The 21,699-nt window shown below is 39.9% G+C and overlaps 1 protein-coding gene across 2 annotated transcripts; it reads right to left on the bottom strand.

Annotated features, from left to right (window-relative positions):
• Window positions 1-1,083: 1,083 nt before the first annotated feature.
• actr10.S (actin-related protein 10 homolog S homeolog) lies at window positions 1,084-18,034 on the bottom strand. 2 transcript variants are annotated; one of them, NM_001092470.1, is given in 13 exon segments: window positions 1,084-1,875; window positions 4,067-4,268; window positions 5,508-5,589; window positions 6,530-6,603; window positions 6,716-6,795; window positions 7,392-7,427; window positions 8,341-8,420; window positions 9,969-10,036; window positions 11,388-11,495; window positions 13,566-13,674; window positions 14,641-14,723; window positions 15,278-15,350; window positions 17,938-18,034. In NM_001092470.1, coding segments are annotated over 13 exon segments (1,254 nt in total). In that variant the 5' UTR covers window positions 18,015-18,034; the 3' UTR covers window positions 1,084-1,693.
• Window positions 18,035-21,699: the final 3,665 nt, after the last annotated feature.

Genomic DNA, 21,699 nt, shown 5'->3' with positions numbered 1-21,699 from the left:
TTTCCTGCCCGCCCCTAATTTACATTTGCAAATTAGGATTTGGTTCGGCCGGGCAGAAGGATTCAGCCAAATCCTGCTGAAAAAGGCCAAATTCCGGATTCGGTGCATCCCTAAAAGTAACAAATTATGCTTTTGTGGCTTACCTGTGTGGTCAATTGGGCAAAGATCTGATTGTCATTGGTGACATGACCAACAAGGGGACCTTTGTGTGTGTATTGCCAACTCTAAAGTGACCCCACACCTCATTTAACCCCAGAAAACCCTAAACTGATCGGAATTCCCTCATCACCATAAAATTTTCTTTCCCAACCTGCAAAGCAAATAACTGCCAGCATGAGCATACCTCCCAACATTTTGGAAGTAAAAAGAGGGACAAAAATTTTTTTTCCGCCCGTAGCGCAGCAATTTTTTGACCACACCCCTTTCTGTGGCCAAACCCCCTAATTACCATGTTTGTTTTACAAAATTTGGCAGGTTATGAAAGTTTGAAAATATTTCTCCTTATCTAAACTGTGTTTTTGTGTCTCAAAATTGTTACAAAGTATCTTATTTGCACCTGTTAGCTGTTCTGGGCTCTCTGCCAAAAGCCAATTAAGTGAGAAACTTTGTTTCTTTTTCTGGCTGTTCAGTGCAGAGAAAAGAGGGACTTTCCAGTACAAATGAGGGACTGCGGGTTGAGCTGTCAAAAGAGGGACTGTCCCTCCGAAAAAGGGACAGTTGGGAGGTATGGCATGAGTCTACAGAATCATAATATTCTCCCCACATCACGGTCAATTCATCTGAATGTTGAAGCTAAATGTGGTTTTCCCCTGACAAACATTTTTTTTTTCTCAATCCGTTGGTTCCCACTGGTTCTTGTTATTTTGTTTACTGCAAACTGACCTCCATCATCGTCACTCACAGAAGCAGAACATAAGGTCACTGGCTGCCCTATCCCATCCACCACTATTGTGCAGTCTCATAGGCCTCGTATAGCACTGCCATTGTCCTAATGCGCAAGCAACATGAAGCACCGCCATAATGTGTTTATAAATAAAGCCAAAAGATCCCAGAACATTTTACAAGAAAAAAAAAAATAAGGAATAAGTGCTCCATTCCAAAATCAGCAATGTTGTATGCTGCTCTGGAGTTTATTATGACTAAATTGCAAACTATGGGGATCGTATTATATATGAAGCCTATTTCATGTAATGTTTGCAAAGACAAATGCATTGAACAAGGAATGTTGACAATTAAATATGTTGCCAGCGTTTCCTCTAAGATGTTTGTTTTACAGCCAGTACAATATGATGTGATGGTTTCCATGCTAATATGATAAATGGCCCTATTACAATTCACACATTCAGCCCATTGCTTCTAATGACGTTGCACAGAACCACAACCTACACAAATTTAAGAGGGAATACCTGCTGCTGCCCTCCAGCTGTCCTTCCACGACAACTCCCATTCTCCTTGGGATTGAGAAGGGATTTTTAAGGCAGACGGGACAACAAGAATCATCTGACCATTTCCTAAATGTGAAAATGGTCTTTTTACAGAGGTAAAACAAACTTAAACATGGCAACATTAAACCCAAGAGGAGTTGGCTTTAAAATTGGAATTATTTCAGGTTTGTAAACTTGGATAATAAATATCTGCCTTCGGTAGAAGAATTCAGTCTCTTCTTTAAGCAAAGTTAGGTTTGGCAAAGTGTTCACTGCTCAGTGGAAAAAGCTCTTTTCATCATTGGGGGTCCAGACTTGCCAACATCAAACATCATCTCAAGAGGAGGATTATTCAGGCAACACCAATCCGGTATACGGCCAGTCTGGTTATAATATTCTTTAGACACAGATCTGCTCCCCAGGATATCCTGAAGAGCTCCAAAAATCGCCCCTGGCAAAGAATAAAAAAAAAAAAAGCCATAAATATATGCAAAACCGGGCTGTAACTCTCTTTGGCAGACCAAGGCATGACGTACAAAGAAATATGAAACCTGGTTATGTGTGCTAAACCCAGATCTACAGTTGTGTTCAGAATAATAGCAGTGTGTTTAAAGTTAATCTTTATAATAGCTTTAATTTCCATACACACAAATGCATTGGGAACACTGCACATTCTATTCCAAATCAAAACATTTTTTATCAAATTTGTGTTATTCCTTTACAGAAAGTAAACAAAAAGGGAATATTTGACTGTTACAAAAAAATATCAGTGTCTGTATTCTTCTTTACAAACTCGTTCACTGAATAAACTGAAAAATATTTCAAGATTTTGCTTTCCTTTGAATGACTGAACTAATATTTAGTTGTATAATCAGTGTTTCTGAGAATTCTTCCACATTTCTTGGTTTTGCCTCAGAAACAGCATTTTTGATGTCACCCCACAAGTCTTCTATTGGATTAAGGTCCGGGGATTGGGCTGGTCCCTCCATAACATCAATCTTGTTGGTCTGGAACCAAGATGTTGCTCATTTACTGGTGTGTTTGGGGTCGTTGTCTTGTTGAAACCCCAAATTCAAGGGCATTTCCTCTTTGGTATAAGGCAACATGATCTCTTCAAGTATTTTGATGTTTTGAAACTGATCCATGATCCCTGGTATGTGATAAATAGGCCCAACACCACAGTATGAGAAACATCCACATATCATGATGCTTGTGCCCCCGGCTTCACTCTCTTCACTCTGTACTGTGACTTGAATTCAGTGTTTGGGGGTCGTCTGTCAAAAGGTCTGTTGCCCCTAGACCCAAAAAGAACAATGTTGCTTTCATCAGTCCACAAAATGTTGCGCCATTTCTCTTTAGGCCAGTCAATGTGTTTTTTGGCAATTTGTAAGCTCTTCAGCACGTCTTTTTTTCAACAATGGGACTTTGCGGGGGCTTCTTGCTGACATCGTGGCTTCACATAGACGTCTTCTAATTGTAACAGTATCACAGGGAACTTTACTCCTTCTTTGATATTCCTGGAGCTGATCATTGGCTGCGTCTTTGCCATTTTGGCTATTCTTCTATCCATTCCAATGGTTGTTTTCAGTTTTCTTCCACATCTTTCAGGTTTTGGTTGCCATTTGAGATCATTTTAGCTGATTTTATGTATTCCCCTATCCAATCAATCAATGTTTTAATCAAAGTACACTGTTCTTGGAAATGTCTGTAAATGCACTATAACCAGCAGCACATCATTTGCTGCCTTTCTTCCTTAAAGGAAAACTATACCCCCAAAATGAACACTTACGCAATAGACAGTTTATATCAAATTGAATGACATATTAAAAATCTTACCAAACTGGAATATATATTTAAGTAAATATTGCCCTTTTACATCTCTTGCCTTGAACCACCATTTCGTGACTCTATCTGTGCTGCCTCAGAGATCACCTGACCAGAAATACTACAACACTAACTGTAACAGGAAGAAGTGAGGAAGCAAAAGGCAGAACTCTGTTAATTGGCTCATGTGACCTTACATGTGGTTTGTATGTGTGCACAGTGAATCGTACGATGTCAGGGGGCGGCCCTTATTTTTTAAAATGGCAATTTTCTATTTATGATTACCCAATAGCACATACTACTAAAAAGGTATATTATTATGATAATGGTTCATTTACATGAAGCAGGGTTTTACACATGAGCTGTTTTACTCAGTATCTTTTAATAGAGACCTACATTGTTTGGGGGGTATAGTTTTCCTTTAAATAAGGGCCGTATATTGACACCTGTTTTTTTCACAGAATGAATGGCCTCACTAATTGAACTGAACACTGCTATTATTTGGAACAGGTTATTATTATTTGGAACAAGCCTCAATTAATGATTCAATGACACAGAATCAGCAGCAGGTCATGACTGTTGGGTCTGTTGGTTTTCTATTACTCTACTACACCTACTAGTAAATTATTTGCCTTGTAGAAATATAATTTCACTGGTTGGTGACGTTAGACTGCTTTATTATGAAAACAACTGTATATGAATTAAGTTAAAAACATTCTTATTTCTATTAATTAACATGCAGGTAAATGTTTCAAAGAGCTCATAAGTTCTTTAAACCCCCCACCTATACTTGCTTCCCATTTCTATGGATACTGTACCTCCAAGCCATGCCACACAGTTTGGCTTTGCAGGGGGAGTGTGAACTTTAAAGATCTTGGTAGCCAGAGCTTCTTTGTATTTTGGCTTTTCCACCAAGTAGTGTATCTCTGCCATAAGTCGGTGAAGGAATCCAGGCAACATAGCTGTGCCACCGATAATTACCAGATTTTCAGCCAACTGTTTCCTTGTATCAATTGGGCACTGGTTAATAAATAAATCAATTGTTAATTCTCTGGTAGCCATAATGTACTTCTGAAAGTTCAAATGCACATTTACTCCTGCACTTTAATCCTTGATTTCGTACAATTATGGATGGAAATATGCAAGATCTTTTAATTCTACTGACTCCAGACAGCTAATGGCATCTCGTCTCCTATTAACTACTAGAACTTTCTTTGGCTGTTTAGCTCATACCGCTCAATATCTGCATGTTGCCAACTACAAAACACAAATTCTGCAATATGGAACAGGTTCTCTCTTTTCCCAACTACCACAATTTAACTTGTCATTCCTACCCTTTTCATTATCACTGGCCATTTATGACATCCAAATCATAGGATTTAGAGTACAAGGGCAGTGCTACGGCATGTTTAAAAACATTACTTTATTGTGAATTATGAATTGCAGTTTCCCTACCCTCTCCTTCAGAACCTACGCTTCAAATATGATAATCAGGACTAAATCCATATTTATTTTAATCCACAGCCTTTTGTATAACGAATATCTCTCTTGGCAAACTGCTGAACAAGAACTGAAAAAACTGGTTGTACAAAAGCAGAATGGTTTTAACTATGGCACTGAGAACACTGGCTAATTATTAAATTGGCCCATATGAGCTATTTCCAGTAGCCCGTGTGATCAAATGTTTTCCATCAGAGACAGTTCCCTATCAAATGCACTTAACATTGATACCATTGATAAATGATGCATCTACCTCCAACAGTTAATTAACTCTTAAGCACAAGGTGTTTAATATAACTGTAGTTGATATAACCATTATACTGTTACCATTGTAACAATATTATAAAAATCTGGCTTTCCACAGGTCGCCCGTGGGCAGATAGATCACATACCCTAAAAATCACCCTGCATGTGACTTAAGGAGGCCATAGACGTAACAATTACGATCTTTCTTGGAAAAGATGTTTCCAAGAAAGATCGTTTGTTCAATACACACATGTAGAGCTGAATCGTTAGATATACATATAGAAACAATAGAATTCTACCTGTGTCTGACGATTCAGCACTAACAATGGCCGATGTTTGGGTCCCTTCAAAGGCACACAATCAAAATTTTCCGTCCAGCCCGATCGACGAGCCGACCGATATCCAAGTCTTCTGCCGATATTGGTTGGCTCATTTTCCACCATACACACACAGAATATTCTACGAAAATACGTCTATGGCCACCTTTAGTTAGCCACCAACATAATTATTTACCTGAACGAGTGCATCCAGTATTAAAGAAGCAACAGACTTCTCTTCATTGTCCTGCTCAAAAAGCAGTTCCGAAACGGAATCCCTGCAAAAGAGAAGTGTAACTTGTAGTATAAAATTGTAAAGCAACAGAAAAATAAAGCACTTTCTTTACTTGTGAGCAATACAAATACATTGCCTCAACTACTGACAGACCATAACAATTATTCTAAGATGGCCATACACAAACAGATGTTCTTGGTTATAATTTACTACTGAATCATGGTCTGTGTGGGGGACTCTTTGATATGTGATTGCACTAGAAGGCAGTCAGTTTCTCTGGCCAGATAAAAAAGGAATCGAGTTTAATCGATGTAGTCTATCAATAGCTGTGGGAGCTTACTGGGCAGGAGAAAACACTTTAAAGCCCATTGCAATCCACTCTTTCATTATCTTTTGAACAGCAAACATCAAGTATGTGAATACCCTTTGCGCATTCACAAAATGTTTCACAAATAGTAACTGCTTTGCTGCCAGTCAAAGTTTGGTCCCCACCATAATCCTAGGTTGAGAATAAAAAGTAGTCTTTACATTGATCTTACCTGCAGGTCGAACTGAGTTTTAAACAGGCCCTGGCATTTCAAGTACACATAGGCCCAAACAGCCCCCACCAGGCCAATAAATAGTGACTGTCTATGGGAGGAGTGCCAACACTTTACTAATGCAAGGTCTACTTTTAGTGATGTTGTCTCATTATGATCTACATCCATAAATGCATTGTTAGCATTCTGTTCCATGGAAAATATTACTTAAATATTGACTTATGAGAAAATGTATAGCGTTACATTTAAACATTTATCTAACCTTAATATAACAAATGTCTAAATCACCCTCCTGTTTCATGACCTTCATTCAGATAAGATATTTGTTGACAGTGTATTGAGATCTACTGATCACCAGCTAAAGGTCTACTAGAAGATCCCGATCTACCTATTGGACACCTCTGGCATTTGCCAGAATCCATAGATTACCAGTCCAGGCCTTACCTGATAGAACCTTTAACATGCACAATCTTTTGTCCATCCAAAGGATAGTCAACATCAGGTGGTGGCATGGGTCGCTAAGGTTGTATACAAGAAGAAAGTCACTTTATTTACATCCAGAAATCAATGGGTTGCAATAAAGATGTTCAATCTAATCTGAGGGAAAATAAAAATCTATTTAAATCCTACCTCAGCAGTGCCATCCAAATTAAATTTTGCAGCTTGAAGTTTAAGTCCTCTTTGGAGGTCACTTACAAAGCAGATGCGCACTTTAACAAAAGAGAAATACAATCATCTAATTTGCCACAATAGAACATCTACACACAGTCTTTTCTGAGATTGTTTTATGAACGCACTTGACACTGAAATTGTTATATTTATGGCTTTCTTATGGTGTTCTTGCAGGGTTTCCCCTTGTGTACTTCCGTTTCCATCCTCAAAAGCAAGTTAACAGACTCCTGATATAATTGAGCCATTTCTGTGTGTGATAAGGAACTTCAAATGGCCTTCTGGTCTCCAGCGATTGAAGCTTATGATGTAAAATGTGTGTAAAGCGATGCAGAATATGTCAGCACTATATAAATATAGTATAATAATAATGATTGGATCGATAAGCAATGTGACAGAATCTTCCATTTACAGTGTTACCTAGAATTACAGCCCAAAGGAGACACAAAACGTGCATAACCGAAATAATTTCATAACAAAACCAGAAGGCGGCATTTTATGGTGACTACACAATTTAAATTAACGCCAGAGATTAAATTAATTTTCAGATAATTTGTCACATGCACCGGAGAGAAAATATATCATTGCCAAAAAATTATACAGACATACAGTATATACATACACACAGATTCATTACCTTTAATGTCCTCCACTATTTCTTCTGAAATACTGCCTGAAATAGGGGAAAAAAAGAACAGCCGTAAGCAATATGAATCTACTTAATCTCTTATGAATCTACTTAAAACTGCCCTTCTTATGTAAATCACACAACATTTCCCAAATGCTAAACGGTTGGTGTATTTAAAGAAAAATAAAATATTTTTGAAAGTACTCAAGTCAGTTGTCTTCTGGAGAACATTTTTGGAATACTCTCTTAAAATATCAACAGTACAGTACATGCACCTCCTCAACAATCTGCCAACAACTAGTTGCTTAAAGGATAACTAAAGCCTAAAAATGAATATATTGCCATCTTTTATATACTCAACTCATTGCACGAGGCTAACCTTTCAGCTTGTCAATAGCAGCAATGATCCAGGACTTCAAACTTGTCACAGGGGGTCACCATCTTGGAAAGTGTCTGTGACACTCACATGCTCAGTGGGCTCTGATTGGCTGTTGAGAAGCTAAGCTTAGGGCTCGTCACTAATTATCCAGCAGAAAATGAGCTTCCCTGGCTGTAATATAAGCTGATGCTACAGGTTTGCTGATTATTCAATTCTGATGCTAAATGCACTGGTTTCTGTGCTGCCATGTAGTAATTATGTGTATTAATTACTAATCAGCCTTATATTGTGACATTTCTATTCTATGTGTACTGTATATTGTGAGTGGGTCCCTAAGCTCAGTAAGTGACAGCAGCACAGAGCATGTGCAGTGAATCAGCAGAAAAGAAGATGGGGAGCTACTGGGGCATCTTTGGAGACACAGATCTTTACTGCTAAAGGGCTGTGGTTGCCATGGGCTGGTACAAAACATTATGTACAACATTTCAACCTACTTCTTTAGTAAGGCTTTACTTCTCCTTTAATGTTTAATTCACTGTCACAGACCTTATTCAGCTTATACAAGAAAACAATGCTTACTCATTACAGAAGGCAGGCTCTGGTCCTTGGCTGTTCCTGTATTGGCTGTGCACTCCTCCAACAACTGTGATTCCAGCTCTCTGAAGCAAAGATATAGGCAAGTAGTAAATGTAAGCATCTGCGATTATTAGTAAGAATACGGTGCTGCTTACTATCAATATACAGTATATGTCATTGTAAACAAAGGTGCTGCATACAGAGTAAGATATTTCTATAGACCTATAGGTGTTTATTTTTATAGATAAGGAGTTTATTAAGCTCCTCATACCACAACATCCTTATAGAATGCGCATCTAAATTTAAAGGGGAAGTATCCCCCCCCTTTCAAATTTAGTTTTATAAATTGCTCAGAACATGCAAACTTGTGTTTTTTGTTTAAGGCTGCATTTATTGTTGATAGCTTTTGATAAAGCAATGTATAACAAACACATTAGAAGGTAATTTATCAAACGTAGAATTTCAAAGTTATGTGAATTTTTTTTAATTCTAATACATTCGAATGTAAGTTACTTATGAGGTTACTTGTTAAAAAAACGCGGACGTCTAATACGAATACGAAAGACCCAATAGTTCTAATCGAATTCAAATCCAGTTTTCCGCCGAAAAAAAACCTCAAATGTCAGGAAGGCAATTAACATATTCAAATGGTTTAACAGACCTCTGACTTTGACTTGTACATGAACTCGGTAGGTTTTAGGTGGTGAATATTCAAATTTGAACAGTTTCCAGGGTCGAGGCGTGATAAATCTCACATTCAAATTCGAGTTGGGGAATTAAAATACGAATTTGTGAATCGAATTTACCATTCGAACCTTAATAAATCTGCCCCGAGTGTTCTGTTCAGGCGCATGAGCCATAGGTCTATATGGCTATATATTACATTTCCATAGCAACGTAGCTGTTTTCTTGATTAAAGGGATACTGTCATGGGAAAAAACATTTTTTTCAAAATGAATCAGTTAATAGTGCTGCTCCAGCATAATTCTGCACTGAAATCCATTTCTCAAAAGAGCAAACAGATTTTTTTATATTCAATTTTGAAATCTGACATGGGGCTAGAGATTTTGTCAATTTCCCAGCTGCCCCAAGTCATGTGACTTGTGCTCTGATAAACTTCAATCACTCTTTACTGCTGTACTGCAAGTTGGAGTGATATCACCCCCCTCCCTTCCCCCCCCAAGCAGCCAAACAAAAGAACAATGGGAAGGTACCTGGTAGATCTAAGAACAACACTCAATAGTAAAATACCATGTCTCACTGAGACACATTCAGTTACATTGAGAAGGAAAAACAGCAGCCTGCCAGAAAGCATTTCTCTCCTAAAGTGCAGGCACAAGTCACATGACCGGGGGCAGCTGGGAAATTGACAAAATGTCTAGCCCCATGTCAGATTTCAAAATTGAATATAAAAAAATCTGTTTGCTCTTTTGAGAATTGGATTTCAGTGCAGAATTCTGCTGGAGCAGCACTATTAACTGATGTGTTTTGAAAAAAAACATGTTTTCCGATGACAGTATCCCTTTAAGGGCAAAGACAAAGCTCTTTATGATACATACAAAACAATAAGTAACTAGGGGCACAGTTGGGGAAAACACACAAAATATAATTGATGGCAATAAAATGCTTACTTGTGAATCGCTTTGCCTCCCAAGGGAAGAGATCCCCAGCAGTTTAGGATTGGAATACCTTCATATATCTGATGTACGTTAAGAAAATATATTTTGTACAATGTTCTCTAAAAGTAGGCCATTCCTGATTTCAACTGATTGCAATGAAATCATTTGTTCATTAAAATGTATAATGCAATGAATATGAGAGTGCTAAATCTGCACTGACATGGAGACACCAATAAGGGGTGCTTAAACCCATACAACTAGCATTTCTAAACTATAAATTAGTGGCAGCAATCAAGGAACCAGGGCTCACAGCTTACTTATATTCAAAAGCAGTTCTACTGTACCAGGTGGTCTCCAATTCTCATAGCAAACATTTTTAAAAGGGCAGGTGAGGTTGAACTAGGCATATGGACCCAAGGAAAGTATAACAAAAGATGCAGAACAAAATCAGACGCACACCAAGAAATAACAGCATAACTAGCAGTTTACATAAATGGAGACCAGTTGGGAAAGGGAGGAGGGGTCTGCTTCCTCTGTAGATACGCCCCTGGGTGTTAGTGTTTATAACATATTACCTGAGCGGGGCTACATTTATGCTAAATCTAAACACAAAAACTACACAAAAATGTAAACCCAGGGTCCAATCTGTAACTCAAAGGAAGTCTTGCACAACAAGCAAACATTCTGTAGGCATTTATATGTTCTTTTAAGCTATTTGGTTAGGGCTGAATGTACTATGATATTATAAAGCCGTGTTTAAACAGTACCTAGACCCACCACTATGTCCTTCATCTTCATCATATCTCTTCAAGCCCTCCAAAAGAAAATAAAAAAAGAACACACTTTTTTTTTTATAGATTATAGTCTATTAAAGGGGTTGTTCACCTTCCAAACACTTTTTTCAGTTCAGATGTTTTGAAATTATTTCCCAGAAATAAAGACTTTTTTTAAATTACTTTCCATTATTAATTTTTTACTGTTTTTCCAAAATCGAAGTTTAATGTTGAATGTCACTGTCTCTGGTGTTTGAGTCTGACAGCTCAGTAATTAAGGTTCAGACTCTGAACTGTTACAATTTTGCAACATTTAGTTGATCCATTTCTCAGCAGCATCTCTGGAGTATCAGTAACTATTGTATCAATTCTAACAGCTGTAATGAAACCCAGAGATTCTGCTCAGCAGGGACAAAGATAAGAAATGTATCAACTAAATGTATCAATTTAGAACAGTTTACAGGGTCGGTGACCCCTCTCCCACAGCTGCTTTAGAAGGTGAAAAATGACACTTTACACTTCAATATTAGAAAAACGGTGACACATAGAAAATATAAAAATATAAAGGAAAAAGACGTTATTTCTGGTGATCTATCTGAAAACCACTAGTTGTTTGAATGTGAACCACCCTTTAAATGTTGCTACAAAAAAAGGATACAGGCAGCACTAAACTTTCTGCATATCCACAGTCCAAAACCATGGCTGAGTTGATACCAAGGGTTAGAAGAGACATGAGATGGCTTGGAGCAAAGAGCACCGATGGAACCTGTATGAAAACATAAATAAGACATTAATTAAACACATACATACAGTGGTGTTTAAAGATGAACATGGTCTTGACCAATTCTCCCATTTTTACTGAATAACAAATCCTATACTTAAAAGTTCAAAACAATGAATCTCTTAACAAAACAATGAAATGTGATACTTTGTTTTAGAAAAATATAAGAACCGAAATACATTTAAAATATGAAATATGTTCTTTGCAGTCCCTTGGTTGTGAAAACAATCGGTGAAAAGCAAGTGACTTAAAAGGAGAAGAATTCGGTTTTTGTCATTTTATTTTCCCAGCCGGAACGGAAGGCACCTTTGTCTTTCAAGGAGAAGGAAAGGTCTTTTTATTTGGGGTGCCAAAAGTTAGGCACCCCCAAGTGGTCACATGTACTTACCTGAAACCCCGGGCCGGAGCACCTATTAGGAGAAAACTGCACCGCCCTGGGATTCTTCCAGTGAGCACCATGAATCGATCATCTTCCTGCTTCTTCTTTCTTCAAATTTTCCGGGGCATGTGCAGTAGAATGAAATAGACGACTTTTTCGTTCAAGTTCGGCTTTTCACGCTACTGCACATGCGCAGCCGTGAGAAAAAAAAGAAGAGGGTGCTCGCTGGAATAATCCGAGGCCAGTGCAGTTTTTTCCTAATAGGTGCTCCGGCCTGGGGTTTCAGGTAAGTACATGCGATCACTTGGGTGTACCTAACTTTTGGCACCCCCAAATAAAAAGACCATTCCTTCTTCTTTAAAGACAAAGTTGCCTTCCATTCCGGCTGGGAAAATGAAATAATGACAAAAAACGAATTTGCAGTGTAGAATGTTATTCAGTAAAATGAGAGAATCGGGCATGGTTATTGTATATAACTCATACTGAAACCCTTCTGGGCCTTTGTATCTAAAGGTGGCCATACACGGGCAGATAAAGCTGCCGATATCAGTCGTTTACACCAATTTGACAGCTTATCTGCCCGTGTATGGGGGCTTCCGACGGGTCTTCCCGATCGATATCTGGCCACGATATCGATCGGGAAGGTTAGATTTTTACCCGACCGACCCGTCTGAGCCCCTTGGCGTATCGTAATTCGATCGTTCGTCCATACGGCCGAACGTTCAAATTACCCCCGATATAGCCAAGCGATGTCGCCAAACGAGCGGATCTGTGAGTCTATGGCCACCTTTATTTGTAAGATCATGCAGTGCCAATGACAAACATAACATATTTGGGGATGCCTTAGCCACAATTTACAATAATCAACAACCTATTTAGCAATACATTGTGCCACCCAAAAACTGCCCTTTGCCCATTTACGCTTTGAAATAAACTTGCAATTATCCATGCAACATCCAGCTGAGCTGTAAAGGTTTGCCGCTATTTAATAGCATAATAGGATAAAATGTTTCTATTTTTTATTTGAACCTGGGCATAATAGTGAAAGTAATCCAGTTAGGGCCAGGGCAAGGTTTCTGAGGCTGAGTCCAGGCAAGACACTGTAACACATACTTAAAGGAAAACTATACCCCCAAAATGAACACTTAAGCAACAGATAGTTCATATCATATTAAGTGGCATATTAAAGAATCTTACCAAACTGGAATATATATTTAAGTAAATATTGCCCTTTTACATCTCTTGCCTTGAGCCACCATTTCGTGATGGTCCGTGTGCTGCCTCAGAGATCACCTGACCAGAAATACTGCAGCTCTAACTGTAACAGCAAGAGATCACCTGACCAGAAATACTGCAGCTCTAACTGTAACAGGAAGTGTGGAAGCAAAAGACACAACTCTGTCTGTTAATTGGCTCATGTGACCTAACAAGTATGGTTTGTTGGTATGTTTGTGAGTAAAGTGAATCCTACGATCCCAGGGGGCGGCCCTTATTTTTTAAAATGGCAATTTTCTATTTATGATTACCCAATGGCACATACTACTAGAAAAGTATATTATTATGAAAATGGTTTATTTACATGAAGCAGGATTTTACATATGAGCTGTTTTATGCAATATCTTTTTATAGAGACCTACATTGTTTGGGGGGTATAAATTTCCTTTAAAAAAATATACCTCAAAATATTTGAAAAGAACACGCGTGATCGTTTCCCTGAAGTGAGTCGGAGACAGCACAGATTCTATCAAAACAACACGGCGATCTCTGGGATTCACCAAAAGGTGTCTGGAAAGCAAAACATATAACGCTAAATATAACCAATGAACAAACAGATTGAGACAAAGGTGGATAATAATAACCTGACAAACATCTATTAAAGACAGAAAACTGATGCAAGAAAGAAGCTCTGGTGCATAATAATCGTTTTGTTTAGTGTATCAGAGACAAACTATTGCTCCAGAACCAAGACAAAGCAAACTACAGAGCCATTCCTTCAGTTTTACACGGTCAATGACAATTATATGCATATAAGTGTATGGTAGGGGAAGTTAATCTTTATATTTAAAAGGATCCTGTCATCGGAAAACATGTTTTCTTTCAAAACACATCACTTAATAGTGCTACTCCAGCAGAATTCTGCACTGAAATCCATTTCTCAAAAGATTTTTTTAATATTCAATTTTGAAATCTGACATGGGGCTAGACATATTGTCAATTTCCCAGCTGCCCCTGGTCATGTGACTTGTGCCTGCACTTTAGGAGAGAAATGCTTTCTGGCAGGCTGCTGTTTTTTCTTCTCAATGTAACTGAATGTGTCTCAGTGGGACATGGGTTTTTACTATTGAGTGTTGTTCTTAGATCTACCAGGCAGCTGTTATCTTGTGTTAGGGAGCTGCTATCTGGTTACCTTCCCATTGTTCTTTTGTTTGGCTGCTGGGGGGGGGAAGGGAGGGGGTGATATCACTCCAACTTGCAGTACAGCAGTAAAGAGTGATTGAAGTTTATCATAGCACAAGTCACATGACCCCATGTCAGATTTCAAAATTGAATATAAAAAAAATAAGTTTGCTCTTTTGAGAAATGGATTTCAGTGCAGAATTCTGCTGGAACAGCACTATTAACTGATTCATTTTGGAAATTTTTTTTTTCCCATGACAGTATCCCTTTAAGGCTCATAAACGCCACCAGTATTCTTTTTAAGTATAATTTTTTTAAAGAAAGAACATTGAACAATTGTAGAATTCTCCTTACCTGAAATAAAGCATGTGAATAAACTCAATTAGATACGAATACAGTTCTTCTGTATTAATATGGTACTGGACAACTTTTATAGGCTGCAACAAATAAAAATATTTTTTTTTTAGTAATAAAAATGCTGCTTGATTTGTGTAAATAGTACATTAAAGGGGTTGCTCACCTAACTTTTAGTATGATGTAGAGAGTGATATTCGAGACAATTTTCAATTGTTTTTTATTTTTTATTAATTGTGTTTTTTTGCGTTACTTAGCTTTTTATTTAGCAACTCTCCAGTTTGCAATTTCAGCAATCCGGTTGCTAGGGTCCAATTTACCTTAGCAACCATGCACTGATTTGAATAAGAGACTGAAATATGAATAGGAGAGGCGCTGATTAGAACGATGAGTAGCAATAACAATACATTTGTAGCCTTAGAGAGTATTTGTTTTTTAGATGAGCCCCATTTGAAAGCTAAAGAGAGTCAGCAGAAGGCGGCAAATAATTTAAAAAACGATAAATAATGAAGACCAATTGAAAAGTTGCTTAGAATCGACCATGCTAAAACATATTAAATGTTATCTTAAAGGTGAACCACCCCTTTAAAAACAGTATCCTTTTTGCTGTTATTGTGCGTGTATGCAGTATAAATACCTTAGAAATGCCAGGCTTTCTTATTTCACTACGAATAATGCATCGCGGCCCTGTTTCACCAGCAAATCCACATCTGGAAAAATTTAGAAGAGCATAATGTAAAACGTGCAACTTTAAGGGCAGAGACAGGCGAGACAATCCTGGAGATTAGTCGCCCAGCGACAAATTGCCTCTTCTTCGGGCGACTAATCTCCCTCAACTGCCTCCCCGCCAGATAGAATCTAAAATCGCCGGCGGGATGTCACTCGGAGCGATTAGTTTTCCGAAGTCGCCCTCCTCGTGAGGCAACTTCGAGTTTCCCCGAATCTTCTCGTCTGTCTCTGCCCTAAAACTACTAAAATAAATAATGAACTTAATTGACATACAAAACATCTGGAAAAAGAAAGCTTTTGACAACGAACGACACATGGACAAGTGAGCCGCAGCTTTTGTTTCCAGTTCAACTATTAGCGAAACAAACTAAAAAAAAGTTTTATGCTGCTCATATTTTAACAGGGGAGAGAAGAAAAGGAGAGAACGGCAGATAAGAGTATGTATAGAGAAGCGACAAGGAGAATAAAGAAATTAGGGATGCACCGAATCCACTATTTGGGATTCGGCCGAATCCCCGAATCCTTGGTGAAAGATTCGACCGAATACCGAACCGAATCCGAATTTGCATATGCAAATTAGGGGCAGGAAAGGAAAAAAGGGGAAAAAAATCTTCATTTGTGACGAAAAGTCACGTGATTTCCCTACCCACCCCTAATTCGGTATTCGGCCGAATCGAAGGATTCGGGGGTTCAGCCGAATCCAAAATAGTGGATTCGGTGCATCCCCAAAAATTCCCTAGAATTCACTTTGACCCTTGATAAATCTGCCCCTTAAAGGAGAAGGAAAGCTACGGAGGCATTTTATTGCCAATAGATTAGCTGCAATAGTGCAAGCTAGAATGCTATATTTATTCTGTAGAATATTTTACCATACCTGAGTAAAAAGCTCTAGAAACTCTGTTTGTTTAGCATAGGAGCTGCAGTATTAATGTGGTGTGACATCACTTCCTGCCTGAGTCTCTCCCTGCTCTGGGCTCAGATTACAGTAGAGAAGGGAGGGGGGAGGAAGAGGAGCAAACTGAGCATGCTCTTGCCCAGGGCAATGAGGTTTAAGCTGAAAACAGGAAGTCTGATACAGAAGCCCATGAGTACACAATAGAAGGAAAGAAATGCAGTGTTTCTTTTGACAGAGGACTCAGAGCAGCATTACTTTGGGGGTTTACTGGTATATTTAGATGGACCTTTCTGATAAGGCTTATTTATTTTTAGCCTTTCCTTCTCCTTTAATGAAAAAAAAGAACCCTACCCTACATAGTCCCCCATCCCTCCTCCCCCCCAGCCTAAGTGTTACCCCAGGCAAATGCCCCTAAGTCTTTACTTACCCCTCGGTGCAGATTCTGTCCAGCGGAGTTCATGGGCGCCATCTTCAGCCGCTTCGGTAATCTTCGGAATGAGGCCGGTGCTTTGCCTATTTTCGTGAGTTTTGGCGCAAGCGCAGTTGTCGTGAAACAGAATATTGCTGCAACTGCGCATGCGTCGCTACGCCGATCTCATTCCGAAGATTTCCGAAGAAAAGAAGATGGCTGCCGCGAACTCCGCTTGACAAAATCTGCACGGAGGGGTAAGTAAAGAGTTAAGGGCATTTGCCTGGGGTAACAGGCTGGGGGAGGAGGGAGGGGGTCTATGTAGGGGGGAGTGTTTGTTTAATTTAGGGTTTGCTTCTCCTTTAAAGATGAACCACCCCTTTCCAGGCCATTCAGCCCATGTTGAAGCCAACACACAACAGCACCAGACAGAACATACAGTTGGGGGCAGATTTACTAAGGGTCGAATTTCGAAGTTAAAAAAAACTTCGAAATTCGACCCTCTAATTGAACAGTATTCGATCGATCGAATAAAAATCGTTCAAATGGAACCATTTTAAGTGATCGATCGAAGGATTTTTATTCGACCAAAAACGTAGAAAAAAGCTCTGTAAGGTCCCCTTAGGCTAACATTGCACTTCGGCAGCTTTAATTTGGCGAAGTATGAAGTTTTTTTTTTTTTAAAGAGACAGTACTTCGATTATCGAATAGTCGAACGATTTTTACTTCAAATTGTTCGAATCGAAGTCGAATGGTCGAATATAGCCTATTCGATGGTCGAAGTACCCAAAAATTTACTTCAAAATTCGAACTTTTTGAAATTCGAACCATCACTCGAGATTAATAAATCTGCCCCTTAATTTTGGGCTACAGGCCTCCCCCTGAGGTTCAAGGCAAGCTTGGGCCAGCCCACAGCTACAAATAATCATTCCATCTAACTTTGTAATCCCTGAACAGTTTAACGCACGGGTATCCCCACAGGGGACACAAGGATGTAGATTTGGTCCCCAACCGACATTGTAGTTCCTGGCGGAAGTATCCAGCAAGGCGAGCTCTGCCCTCAGTCAGTATGAGGGGCGTTGCCATATCTTATAGCAGAAATTGACAGACAGCTGTGCCAGCCAATGGGAGGCGGCGGCAGCAGCAAGTACCCAGTAAGATACTCTGCTAATACAGAACATAGAAGGAGCTCCGAGGCCTGAGAGCTGGCGCCATTATTTAGGGGTAGGCCCTAGTATCTAGCTGGCTGTTCCCCCGTACTCACTTGGTAAATGCTTCCCCCAAGTCTATGACGACCGCCGTCTTCTCCCCTCCGCTCCCCAGCCCCTCATACAGCGGCATCTTTGCTGTCAGTATCCCGGCGAGACAAGCGTAGCGAATGACGGAAGGGCGGGGTTACACTCTGCAGCTCGCTCCTGTACGCTGGTCGTATTGCGTTGACATTGCGCATGCGCGGTAGTCATTTTATAAACAAAGAGTCACGTTGTTTGGTGGGTTTCCTCCTGGAAGAATGAGGAGGTGCTGCTGGGATTTATTTAGTCAAAAAGAGAGAGGATCCCATAAGTCCAGTACATTACACTTACACAACAACTAAAATGCTGAGTAATAAACCAGGCATTGACTCTTTCACTGCCATCTGATTTGGTTATTGCCAGACCAATTTGGAACATTTTGTGCTCTTTCACTTTAAGGGCAGTGACAGCAATAGGGGCAGATTTATCAAGTGTCGACGTGAATTTGAGGGAATTTTTGAAGTAAAAAAATTCAAAGTAATTTTTTGGATACTTCGACCATCGAATAGGATTCTACGACTTCGAATTCGATTCGAAGTAAAATAGTTAAAATATTCAATCATTCGATAATCGAAGTACTGTCTCTTTAAAAAAACTTTGACTTCAATACTTGGCCAAATTAAACCTGCTGAAGTGCTATGTTAGCCTATGGGACCTTCTACAGCATTTTTCTAAGTTTTTTGAAGTCGAAGTAAAATCATTTGATCGTACGATAAAATTGTTCCCTCCCCTAATTTGCAGAAGGATAATTTGCAGAAGGATTCGGATTCGGCCGAATCCTTCTGCAAATTAGGGGAGGGAAATCATGTGACTTTTTGTCACAAAAAGTTTCCCCTTCCCACCCCTAATTTGCATATGCATATGCAAATTAGGGTTCGGATTTGGTTCGGTATTCGGCCTAATCTTTTATGAAGGATTTGGGGGTTCAATTGAATCTAAAATAGTGGATTCGGTGCCTCCCTATTGTGTACACATGCAGTGTCGGACTGGCCCGGCGGGATACCGGGAAAATACCCGGTGGGCCCCGACCCTAGTGGGCCCCGCCGGGCCAGTCCCCCTCTCCCAAACTGTTTTTTAAAAATAATAAAAAAAAATTCGGCGCATAGTAGCGCCGTTTGCGCATGCGCGCCGAGCGCCGTTTCCGTTTGCGCATGCGCGCCGTTTGCGCATGCGCGATGCGCCGAGCAGGGATTCGCCGAACAAGTAGGTAGCGGGGCCAGAGGGGGGCCCTGGACACCAGTCCCGGTGGGCCCCGGACCCCCCAGTCCGACCCTGTACACATGGGCTTCTCTATCAGACTTCCTGTTTTCATCGTAAACCCCCAGGGCACAGGCTTGAGCATGCTCAGTTTGCTCCTCTATCCCTCTCCTCCTCCCCTCCCTGCTATAATCTGAGCTCAGAGCTATGAGCGACAGGGAGAGAGACTCAGGGAGGAAGTGATGTCACAGCAAGCTAACATGGCAGCTGCTATCCTAAACAAACAGACAGTGTCTTGAGCTGTTTACTCAGGTATGGAAAAGCCTTCTAAAGAATAAAAATGGTGTTCTAGCTTGTTCGTTTTGGCTAATCTGTTGGCAATAAACTGCCTTGGTAGCTTTCCTTCTCCTTTAATGGCTCAGATACTAGAAGTTGTGGACACTGTAGCACTGAAACTAAACATAAGAAATTGGGTCCTCAGATTTAATATAACAATGAAAAAAAGTGTCAAATGTTTGTTGTAATCACATTACATGTCCCAGTAGCACGGAGTTTCTTCCCAACAGTGATGACTTGGCTGGCAGGTCATTGCACTCTAGCAGTGTAATAATCTTTAAATATCTAGAAGCAACATATGACATAGTGCTTTATAGAGACACACACGTTTACAATCCTGTCATGATTATAAATGATCATCAAGTCGATATTGCTTCCAGAAAGGGGTTGTTCACCTTTGAGTTAACTTTTAGGGGCCGATTCACTAACTTCGAGTGAAGGATTCGAAGTAAAAAAACTTCGAATTTCGAAGTGTTTTTTGGGCTACTTCGACCATCGAATGGGATACTTCGACCTTCGACTTTGACTACGACTTCAAATTGAAGGATTCAAACTAAAAATCATTTGACTATTCGACCATTCGATAGTCGAAGTACTGTCTCTTTAAGAAAAAACTTCGAGCCCCTAGTTCGCCATCTAAAAGCTACCGAACTCAATGTTAGCCTATGGGGAAGGTCCCCATAGGCTTGCCTAAATTTTTTTGTTTGAAGGATAATCCTTCGATCGTTGGATTAAAATCCTTCAAATCGTTTGATTTGAAGGATTTAATCGTTCGATCGAAGGATTATTCCTTCGATCGTACTATTTGCGCTAAAATCCTTCGACTTCGATAGTCGAAGTCTAAGGATTTTAATTCCCAGTCGAATATCGAGGGTTAATTAACCCTCGATATTCGACCCTTGGTGAATCGGCCCCTTAGTATAATGTAGAGAGTGATATTCAGAGACAATTTGCAATTGAGTTATTTAGCTTTTTTATACACTAACAATGATTCGCGGACTTGAATACGGTTCTGGAATATAAATAGCAGAGGATCTGAATAGAAAGATGAGTAATAAAAAGTAGCAAGAACAATTCATACTACATACATACTAAGGGGCCCATTTACTTAGCTTGAGTGAAGGAATAGAATAAAAAAACTTTGAATGTTTTTTTTGGCTACTTCGACCATTGAATTGGCTACTTCGACCTTCGACTACGACTTTGAATCGAACGATTCGAACTAAAAATCTTATTCGATAGTCGAAGTACTGTCTCTTTACTGTCTCTTTAAAAAAAACTTCGACCACCTACTTCGCCACCTAAAACCTAGCAAGTACCAATGTTAGCCTATGGGGAAGGTCCCTCTAGGCTTTCCTAGCAATTTGTGATCGAAGGAAAATCGGTCAATCGATGTATTAAAATCCTTCGAATCGAACGATTCCCATTCGGCAGTCGAAGGTTAATAAACCCTCGATATTCGACCATAATTAAATTTGCCCCTAAAAGTTAACTTAATCGTGAACAATCCCTTAAATGGATCTAAGCAACTTTCCAAACTTATTTGTAAAAGTATTTTTAATGAATAGTGACATTGGCCCCTTTCTCACTCCTGGTTCTGACTCATGAAACAATGTAACAGAGGTATTTTTTCCTCCAGCCAAGACATGTCTGCCATACTAATACTGCTTTCAGTCACAATTACATTAAATAATAACTTTAAAGCTTACCCTAAGGGTAAGGGCACAGATGAAGATTCGGGGAGATTTAGTTGCCCAACCATAAATTGCCTCTAGAATCGCAGGTGGGGTGGCACTCGGTTTGTGAAGTTGCCTCACGACGAAACTTTGGGCGACTTCGGAAAGCCAAAGCGATCCGAATGCCATCCCGCCGGCGATTTAGATTCTAGCCGGTGGGAGGCAGTTCAGGGAGATTAGTCGCCACGAACAGGCCCGGATTTGCGGCAAGGCCGCATAGGCCCGGGCCTAGGGCGGCAAAAAAATAGGGGCGGCATGCCGCCCAGCCGCATTATGGGGACGCGTGCGTCCCCATTCATTTACGCAGCTGTGCCAGCGTTTTTTCGCCGGCGCGCTGGGAAGGGGAGGTGAGGTGGGCGCTAGGACCGCGCGGCCTAGGGGCGCGCCTCATTGAAACCTGGCGCTGGCCCCGAAGAAGAGGAGATTTGTCGCTGGGCTACTAATTTCCCCCGAATCTGAGCGTGT

The sequence above is a fragment of the Xenopus laevis genome, chromosome 8S (assembly GCF_017654675.1).
Source record: "Xenopus laevis strain J_2021 chromosome 8S, Xenopus_laevis_v10.1, whole genome shotgun sequence".
In the NCBI taxonomy this organism is placed as follows: Eukaryota; Metazoa; Chordata; class Amphibia; order Anura; family Pipidae; genus Xenopus; species Xenopus laevis.
The sequence above is the reverse complement of the archived record's forward strand: the minus strand, read 5'-3'. Positions and strand labels throughout refer to the sequence as shown.